Source organism: Corvus brachyrhynchos, unplaced genomic scaffold, assembly GCF_000691975.1.
Source record: "Corvus brachyrhynchos isolate BGI_N302 unplaced genomic scaffold, ASM69197v1 scaffold338, whole genome shotgun sequence".
In the NCBI taxonomy this organism is placed as follows: domain Eukaryota; kingdom Metazoa; phylum Chordata; class Aves; order Passeriformes; family Corvidae; genus Corvus; species Corvus brachyrhynchos.
Genome location: NW_008239334.1, coordinates 112,242 through 121,762, shown reverse-complemented (window position 1 = coordinate 121,762; position 9,521 = coordinate 112,242). Strand labels below are relative to the sequence as shown.

General features: G+C 57.6%; 1 protein-coding gene across 2 annotated transcripts in view; it reads right to left on the bottom strand.

Moving 5' to 3' along the window:
- The window catches only part of MAPKAPK2 (mitogen-activated protein kinase-activated protein kinase 2), a 12,507-nt gene extending 11,623 nt beyond the window's left edge, over positions 1-884 (bottom strand). Inside the window, exons 1-2 of one of the 2 annotated variants that reach the window (XM_017741154.1) lie at positions 714-739; positions 483-565 (exon numbers count right to left, since the gene is read on the bottom strand). In XM_017741154.1, the coding sequence (XP_017596643.1) occupies positions 483-565; positions 714-724 (94 nt within the window). In that variant the 5' untranslated portion in view covers positions 725-739. Of the gene's footprint in view, positions 1-482; positions 566-713 lie in introns of both variants that reach the window. The other variant, XM_017741153.1, reaches the window with a different exon arrangement.
- Between the last annotated feature and the right edge of the window lie 8,637 nt (positions 885-9,521).

Below are 9,521 nucleotides of genomic sequence, written 5' to 3'. Positions count from 1 at the left end.
CCCCCTGCGCTCTCCGCGGCCCTGCCCGCGGCTCCCACGGGGGTCCGTGCCCGGTGGGGGAGGCTGGGGACCCCCCGCCCCGCAGCCCCCCGTGCCCGGGGCATCTGCTGAGCATTTCCTCGCCCGCTCTCCCCCTTCGACAGATGCAGCAGCCATTCAGCCTTTTCAGGCGGCAACAAAAGCCTCTCGAGGCACACAAAGGCGAGGAGCAGAAGAGAGGCCTGGGCTTAAATAAGAGCCACCTGCCAGGGGCCCGTGCCCCCCGTGCGAGCGGGGCGCTGCCCCCCGGCCAACCCCACACTGCACAGCCCATTTCCCACCAGCAAAAATGTTCTTGGCGCATCCTGGAGATGAGGCGCCCAAGTGGGTACCCAGGAGTAGCACCCTGGATGCTGAGGGGAGGGTAGCAGCGTGGTGGAGGCATTGGGGATGAGGGTGGAGGGAGGAGATGGAGGTGGGCGGGAAGGGGCTGCGAAACTCACAGGAAGAAGTCAGAGCAGGTAAATGGCAACAAGGCAGCAGCACGAAGCATCCCCGCTGACTCACACCCAGCAACAGGCTGGGGCTGGTGTTTAAAGAAGAGAAATAAAGAGTTTTGGCCTCATTTATCTGAGAAAAACAAAATTAGGGGCCTATTCAGTCCCACGTTTTTGTTTTGGGATCCTCCTCTTCCTTCCAGCCCTCAGCAGCATCGCTGGGTTTTGCTGACTCACCCGAGGCTCATCTCTCCAGGAGGCACCGGGTGAGGAGCCAGGAGCAGCCCAGGCACGAGCCACGGTCACAGGGTCCCACGTCCTGCTGTGCCACAGGTCCCAGGGAGCACATTTGGCCAGAGTGATGGAGGCAGCACCCTGCCAGGACCTCCCCATGGATCCCACAGGGACAAAGGGGGTCACAACGGCCAAAATGCTCCAACCCATCCCATCCCATCCCATCCCATCCCATCCCATCCCTTTCCATCCATTTCTAAAGACATCCCCGATGTCACTGCCCACCAGGAGCCACCACAGCACTGGGTTTCAGCAGGGCAGGGACCGACTGTCCTGGGGCCAGAGGAAGCCACAGCCCAGCTCTGAGCGGAGCCATTCTGGGCGGGGATGCTCAGATGCTCTCTGCAAACCAGACCCCTGATCCGACATGCCTCTGCTGCCTCTGCCGGGGCCTTTTATCCACGCAACACAAAGTGAAAGGAAAATAAGGAGCCACTGGAAGGGTGGAGATCTTCTCAGCCACAGCCAGCAGGGTCTGCTCCACACACACCACCTTCACTTTCCACCTCTTTGCAGAGCTGAGGGCCGGGGTCAGCTCCTCCTCCCAACCCCTCTCCTTGCCAGATTTGCTATCGGAGCTGACAACACCGAGAATGGAAAAGCACACATCAAAGTGAAAGGAAAATAAGGAGCCACTGGAAGGGTGGAGATCTTCTCAGCCACAGCCAGCAGGGTCTGCTCCACACACACCACCTTCACTTTCCACCTCTTTGCAGAGCTGAGGGCCGGGGTCAGCTCCTCCTCCCAACCCCTCTCCTTGCCAGATTTGCTATCGGAGCTGACAACGCCGAGAATGGAAAAGCACACGTGCTTTTATGGGAGGAAGTGGTTGATATTTGCAGGTGTGATTAATCTCGAAGTAAACACTGATGTAAACCATTAACTCAGGGCTGACCTATGTCCTTTGTGCTTCCCTCCCACAGGCAGAGCTTGAAAAAACCCCTTATCACCAGCACTGCACGGTGCTGCCTCCTCCAGCCCTGCACCCCACAGCCAGGGGCTTCTCCTCAGTGTCAGAGAGACCACACAGCACTCGGAGCATCCCTTGCTCCACCAGCCTCACCCCGACCCTGGAGACAGCCCTGCCTGACCCCACCGCTACCTCGGACCCCAGGGACAGCTCTGGATTCCCCACAGCTACATCCCAGAACTGCTTTTATTTTTGGACGTGTCCACCCGTTCCCTTAATGTTTCAGCTGGAAGTGATTTTTGGGGAGAGGCCCAGACCCACGCCTGCAAGCGGAGCAGCCGTGAAGCCCTGCCAGAAGAAGCCCCACAACACCCACAGCTTCCCGGCAGCTCCCGGCCTCGAGCTCTGCCCAAAAACGAAATTTCTCAGGGCTCAGCCCATGGGCAGGGCCCCCCACGGGACAGAGGAGAGGCTGCCACCCACCCCCCCAGCACAGGGATCCTGCCTGCGGCCTTTCAACACAGAGCAGCATAAATAAATACATACATATGTACTTAAAGAAGGGGAAAAAACCAAACTGAAACACAAAGCTGCATCAAGGCCAACCCCTCCTGAAGCACCACTCGTCCCTGGCACTGGGAGCAGGACGGCCTCGGGATGTGTTTCCTCCACCAGTGCCAAGCCTGGGGAGGGTTTCATTTACGCACCCCCGAAGCTCGGTGACGCCAGCACCGTTTTGCATCATTCTGTCCTTCCTCAGCTGTTTATTTAACACAGTTTCACCCCTGTCACGGGCTTTGTCAACACCAGGGCACAGCAAACACCTTGCTGAGATAAACCCGGGCTGTGCAGCCCAGCTCCGCAGGGATCCAGAGCGGAGCATCCCCCCGGCTGCTGGCACCACCACCCACCTTGGCAGCCCCCAAGCAGTGCCAAGGAGCTGGACTCACAGAGAACCCGCACCAGGCACGATGCCCACAGCAGCCTGGAGGCTGCCAGCGTGTTGGGAGCAGGACTGTGGCTCTTCCCGGTGTGGCACACACAGCTCCCGTGCTGGGTGGCCGCTGCGGGTTTGTTTGGAGCAGGGAAAGGCCAGGCCGGGAGCAGCTCAGGGGTTTCATAACAGGGCTTTGTCTGCGCAGGTGCTCAGCGAGGAAGGGACCCCACGGCCACCAACAGCCCTCCTCTTCCTCCTCCTCCTCCTGCTCCTCCTCCTGCTCCTCCTCCTGCTCCCCTCACATGGCACAGCAGACACGAACCTCTGTCACCACCAGCTCCCACGCACGAACCCACCCTGGGATGCCTCGGGCAGGGAGAGAGGCAGCAATGTGTGCCAGGAGAGGGGATGGCAATGAAGTGGCAGAGGGACACGAGGGGATTGCACCCCACTGAGTGATCCAGAGCTGGTTGGGGGCACACGTCCCCTTCGCCATCTCCCCAAACACCCCCAAAGCTCTCACTGCAGCCTCCCAGGCTCTCCTTGCCCCACAGGCCACTCTCCCCCTCCTTCTCCCATCACACAGAGGTTGTACAACCCCAGCACTCAACAGGACCTGCAGAAGAGCTGGTGGAAACCCCTGTGGGTGAAGAGCCAAGCAACACCCCAGACTCGAGACCCAGCACTACCTAAGGTCATGCATTTCCACCTTACCCACAGCAGCCAGTATTTTAGGGGAAATCCTGGGCTCTGAAGCAATGCAGTGAAAACCTGAGAGCCTCCTGCCACCTCAGGAGCCGAGCAGGGCACTCCTCCTCCAGCAGCTATCCCGAGACTCCTTCAGCTAGCAGGAAAACACAGTTGTGTTTCTATTTTAAAAAAAGCCCTTCTCTGCATCCTGCTGGCACCACATTAAAGCTCTCAGGACATGGTGGCTATTCTTAGCTCCCTGCAGGCTTTTGGCAGCGCCAGGAGCCTCCACGGCACCTGTTGGCAGCAGCCGCGCTGCCCTGGCGCTGGGGAGGTTTGGTGAAGCTGGGACAGAGCCCAGAGCAGCAGCGTCCCAGTCAGCACCATCACCTCAAAACACCTCTGCCAACAAGTGTGCAAAACTCACCATGAAGTGCCTGGGGAGCACAAACTGCCAAAAACACCAGATGGGAAATCTCCCCCCTGTTGGCATTACCAAAGCTGGGCTCAACACAGAGCAAGGAGTTGTTGAATCATGGAGTGGCTTGGGTTAAAAGGAACCCTTGAAGATCATCTCATTCCAACTCCCTGCCATGGGCAGGGACACCTTCCACTAGACCAGGTTGCTCAGAGCTCCATCAAACCTGATCCAGCCTGGCTTGACAGCAGAGGTTTTGTGCTCTTGCATCTTTTCAATACACAGCAAAAACCGTGTGGAAAAGGCACGGGAAAGAGCCACTGATCCTCCCATGGATGCTCAGTACCCCACTGCTTGACAGTGCTTACCAGCAGGCTGCTTGATTTCCTACCAAATACCACAGGCAGCAAGTGGTTTGGACTCGTTTTGCCCACTAGATTAAAACGGAGAGGGGATAAAAGGATAAACGCATGGATATTTAAACAAACCAACAGAAAAATCTCCTCCTGCAGCTACTGCTGCTTGCTTGGCAGACAGCCTGGTCTTCTTGGGCATTCCCATACCCAGCTTTTAAAAAGAAACCTCTCCCCTCAGCCAGCCTTACACACACCCTCATCCCGGGGCAGCGTTATCCGGGACCCCGGGGTGCGGGGGCAGCCCCAGGGCACGGGGTGAGCAGGGGGCAGCTGCTCCCTCCGGGTCGGCCAGGGGCTCCTGGGCCCTGCTTTGTATGAATTTAAGCTTTTTCAATCCCACTTATTCACGAGAAGAGCTTAGGGCTGGGGGAAGCCAAAGAGCAGACAGGGCAGCCTTTGTGTGGCTCGGCTGCCCACCCCAGGGCTCGGGCAGCCCCCGCGTCTCCCCACGCAACCCCGGCAGCAGAGCCTGGGGCACTGCGGGGAGCAGCGGGGCTGGCACGGCCCCTGCAGCCCCATGGAGCCTCCAGTGAGCAGAGCCTCGTCTCCTGAGTGAGAGGGAGAAATGAAGCCTTGAGCAGCCCCTGTGAACAGCAGCCACACTGAGCTACCCCGGTCTCTCACACAGGGAAGGGTCCAGGGCTGCTGGGGGGATTGGATTCGAGGTGGCTACGAGATCCAGATGTCCAGTGCTGGGTAGGAGTTAAGTCACTAAAACCCTTGAAGCATCAGCACCATGTCCCAGGCCAACCCTCCTTCAGTGACATTTGCATGGTTGCTTCAGGGCAATCTTTGAGGAGAAGGAAACATGAAAGGAATGCTTTGGTTAAGGCCAGAGGTGCTTGACCTGCTAAGAACACGCTGCCCTTACTGCCAGAGCCTGGCAAAACTGAGCTAACGGGACACACAGAGCTGCCTAAACCCTCTCCTTGCTCTCATTAACTGGACCCACAGGGCCAGATCCCTCCCTGCCCTGCAGCTCCTCCAGGCAAGGCCCAGAAAAGGGAATATCACCCCAAAGCACTGCACTGAGGCAGACAAACATCATCTTCCACGAGCTCCCCTAGGCTGTGGTGGAGGGAGAAGCCTCAGACCCGCTCTGAAGCTCCCGGGAAGCAGCTCTGGCTCCCACCCAGCACCTGCCAGAGCTGCAGCTCAGCAGCACCCAATGACCACATTTTAACCCGTTCAGAATCCCCTCAGTATCTTCCTCACCCAGGCTTCATCAGCCCAGCACTGACACGCAGAGCTGGCTGTCTCCTCCAGCAGCAAGGAACTGGGGAATGGGACCACCAAGACACTTCCAAAAATCCCAGAGGACATGGAGCACTTCCCTGCTGAATCCCACTGTCCACAGAGCATCTCATGTCCTGGCAGAGTTGTTCTCTACAGCAACTCTTCCTTACATCAAGAGACACTGGGAGTCTGAACTCCGACGTGGAACAAGCAGGGTGGGAGGGATGGACAGGGAGATGTCAGTGTCCTGCTCCAACAGAGCTGCACAGCCCCTCACACCAGGAGCAGGGTCATTCCTTGTGGGAGACACTGAGGACAAAAGTAAAGGGCTTCCCAAGCCTCCTCCAAGCTCCTGGGCCAGCAAGGGGGAAGATGTTCTCTCTCCAGGAGCCTGAGCAGGCATCCAGCAAGGGCTGCAACACCTCCAGGCTCCCCAAAACAGCCCTGTTCCCGTGCCAGCGCTGCTCTGCCGGAGGCACGGGAGGTACCCGGCCGAAAATGCCAAATTCACAGCTCTGATGACTTCCAGGAGATAACCTGAGTTTAAACTTTCTGGTAAGCCCGCCCTTCCCAGCACCGGCAGAGCCGCTTGCGCAAGAGCCACCTGCCCGGGGCTCTTTCTCTCAGCAAATCTGCCCAGAACAACGGGCAGCCAGGTTGTGAAATGGCCCGAGAGGAAGAGAGTCACAGCAGAGCCCCGAGGGGACCGGGCTGGCCGGAGGAGGCTGGGACAGGTGACAACGGCTCCTGCAGCCTGGCTCGGGGAGCTGCAGGGCTGTGGGAGCCAGCACACCACGGTGACAGCTCAGTGACACCCACGGTGGCCCCTGCCCGTCCACTAAACAAGTGGGAATAGAACAAGTTTAAGTTGCTCCTAGCACTGAGCTGGGAGCTGCCATAAGGCTCACTGCCGCTGGAATTCAAAACACATCCCTGCTCCAGACACCTCCCCTGCTCTTTATTTTATTTACTGCTTTTGTTAGACTAAGCCGAGGATAACATGCATACTTTCGGGTTTGTTTGGACCTGATTGCATCTGCTTTTCCCCCAGCCCGGCCGAGATACCCAGGATTCCAGCCCCATTTCCAAGCAACACCCCTTGGAGCCGGCTCCCGCCCGCACCTACGGGATGAGCTGCCGCTACTGGAATTGCAGCCTGTCGGAGACGCGCTGCCAAATTTCCACAGCAGCCCCGGCTTGTGTTCCAGCCACATTTCCCTGAAAACACACACTTGGACATGCAAGGAGCCTTTGGAGAGGCTGCCCCAGCTCGGTGCCGCGCACCAGGGCCAGAGGACGCGGGAGGAGAGCAAGAGTGGCTGCTCCGATCGAGTGCTCAACAGAAGATGCTCCCAAGCCAGGAGGTGCTGCAGCCCTTGGGAAAGGGACAGCGCTGAGTCCCAGCCTGCTGTTACACAGGTTTAGCCTGATCCAGAGTGTGAGGCACACAGCAGTGACCCCAAACCTGCCTGACCCCCATCTTCTGGGGCCAGAAGACCTGGAGAGGTTGAGTTCAAGTGGGGCACCCACCTGCAGCCAAGAGCACAACACGAGGCAGCAAACTCAATTATGGTGACAAAGGAAATTAATTCATCCCTCCCCTGATCCCAAATCTATAGGCCAAACCGGATAAGGACACCAAGAGCAGAGCAGCAAAGTCCCAGCCTGGCTGGGCGCCCCAGGAACATTCAGATCTGGGTTTGTATTTTGGACTTTATCTCTGGTTTAGGCTACAGCTTGCAGGGCAGCCGGGCACAGAACCACGTGCGGCCCTGACGCCAACGGCCTGAATAATCTCATTACATATGACGGCAAAGGCTGTGCCAGCTGCAGACCTCCTGAGCCAGAGCACTCACCTGCCCTCCCCACTGGGACAGGGCACTTTGGCACAGCAGTGCCCTTATCCACAAGAAGATGCCACCATCCTCCTCGGCAGCACCAGAGGGACAATGGAGCCACAGGAGAGCTCCCAGAGTGCTCAGAGTAGATCCTGCGTCCCCCTCCCAGTGACACTTTCTAAGTGACATTTTTGTGGCTCACAGCATCTCCAGCAGAACTTTTTGTTTCAGGTCATCTCAGGTCCACCAGCACTCAGGGCCGTTAGTCCCCACCCCAGGCCACAAAGGAGCAGCGAGTTAATGCAACCATTAAACCTGCCAGCCGCTGTAATCCCCACCTCAAATTGGTAAAATCTTAAAAGGCTGAAATCTTTGAAATGAGTCAGCCACGGGGTACAAAGGAACAACAGTTTAAAAGGCTGCTACAGCTCTCTGCATTCAGACCTGCTCTTGCGTGCCCTGCTCCAACCCCCGCGCTGCTCCCCATCCATCTCCTGTGGGGAACCAGCCCCAGAGCTGAGAGTCCTCCCCAAAAGGAACCTGCAGGCACCGGTCACGCTCACAGTCCTCGTGCCAGCCAGAGCTGAAAGGAGATGTTTTCAGAGAGCAAGAGAATCACCGAGTGGTTTGGTTGGAAGGGACCTTGAGGGTCACCTCGTTCCAACCCCCCTGCCGTGGGCACGGACACCTTCCACCAGACCAGGTTGGTTTCTCATCTTGCAGCAATGAAGACGGGACCCACTTCCAGTGGGATACAGCTCTCAGGGGCTGTTAAAATCCAACACTGTCCCCCCAGATATGACCACGATGCTGACTCAGAGTGACTGCCCGGGCTCCAAACTGGTTTTTTGGGGAGTGGTCAGGCCAAGCTGAGTTCCCATGCCAGCCTCTGGAGCTGGTGGAGGGATCGCCCTGGTTCTGCTTCCAACTCTCCCTCCTCCAAAATAGGCCTGCAAGATCAGCCAGGTCCTGAAGACCCTTTCCCAGCTGCTGCCTCACCTCTGCAGCCCACAAAGGGCAGAGGAGCTGAGCAGCCTGGGGTGGGCACGGGGCTACCTGGGGGCACCTGGCACAAGCCAGAGCCCTGAAGCTGGGCTGTGGCAGCCGCCCTGGCCCCACAGCCAGCCCCGGCGTGGCGCAGGGGAGGCAGCACGTTATTCTTGGAAACCAGGAGGTGAGGTCATGCTGCCTGAATGCTGCAACTTGAGGCCAGACGCGCGGGGCCAGTTGTGCTTGGAGAGGAGCCTGACTTCTGCAGCGAGGGCCGTCTGCAGGTCGGGAGGCCGTTTGTGCTCCGAGCAGGAGGAAAGGGTTTCTTAAGGAAGGAGGGCTCTTCCCTCTCAAGTTTCTCAGCAGACAGCAAAACCACAGCAAAAGGATGGGTTAGAAAAGAGCAAAGCTCTCGGACCACCCTGGTGTGGGGCACAGGAGGCCACCAGGAGGGCTCAGGAGATGGCAGATCATAAACCCAGAGTGATGCTGCTCCTGTGCCACAGGATCAGCCCAACGGCCACTTCCGACCCGGCCACTCCTCCAGATGCCTCCCACGTACCTGCACCGCCCTGAAACCCAGCAAGAGCTCATCCATCTCATCAGATACCAGAGCACGGCCAGAGCTTTCTGGGAAGAGAGAAGTCACCAACTTGACTTGTGCCCACCCATCGTGATCAAAACATGCCAGGAGACCTGGCTCAGGCTGCACGGCTTCAGCTATTATTTATAAACTGTTTTGGTTGTTTCAGAGCACGTGTCTGGCAAAGCCCAGCCTCTGCTCGGCATCCCTCCCTGCCGAGGCAGAGCCATCACCTCCACAGCCCCCTGAACCAGCACTGTCCTGCAACGAGGCTTTCCCAACGTGTGTGTGAAGTGATGGCACAGAAGGCACAAATCTTGCCAAAGGCCAGCACGGCTCAGTACGAATGACAAAATCATCACTTTACCTGGTGGTATTTGGCTATTATTAAATCACACATCCAGGGGCTGCGTTTCCATCCTGCGAGGCACAGGCAGCGCAGCTCCTCAGCCTGGTGCCGCCTCTGATGTTCAGTAAATCACTGCATCTCAGTTCCCCACCTTGGAAAATGTGGGAAACGTCTTTTGCAAGACCTATGGCTGATGGCATTGGGTTATTATTGAGAGGAAGAGCCCCGCCACTTCCTGAGCACGTACCAAAGAGAAAACCCCTGCTCCCGGGTCTTATCAGTCCATCACAGTCATAGTTCTGACTGCTCAGAACATGTGAAGTGTTTAAAAGAGACTATGGCAAATCCTAAATTGTTTAAACAAACTCAAACCCCAAGTCAGCA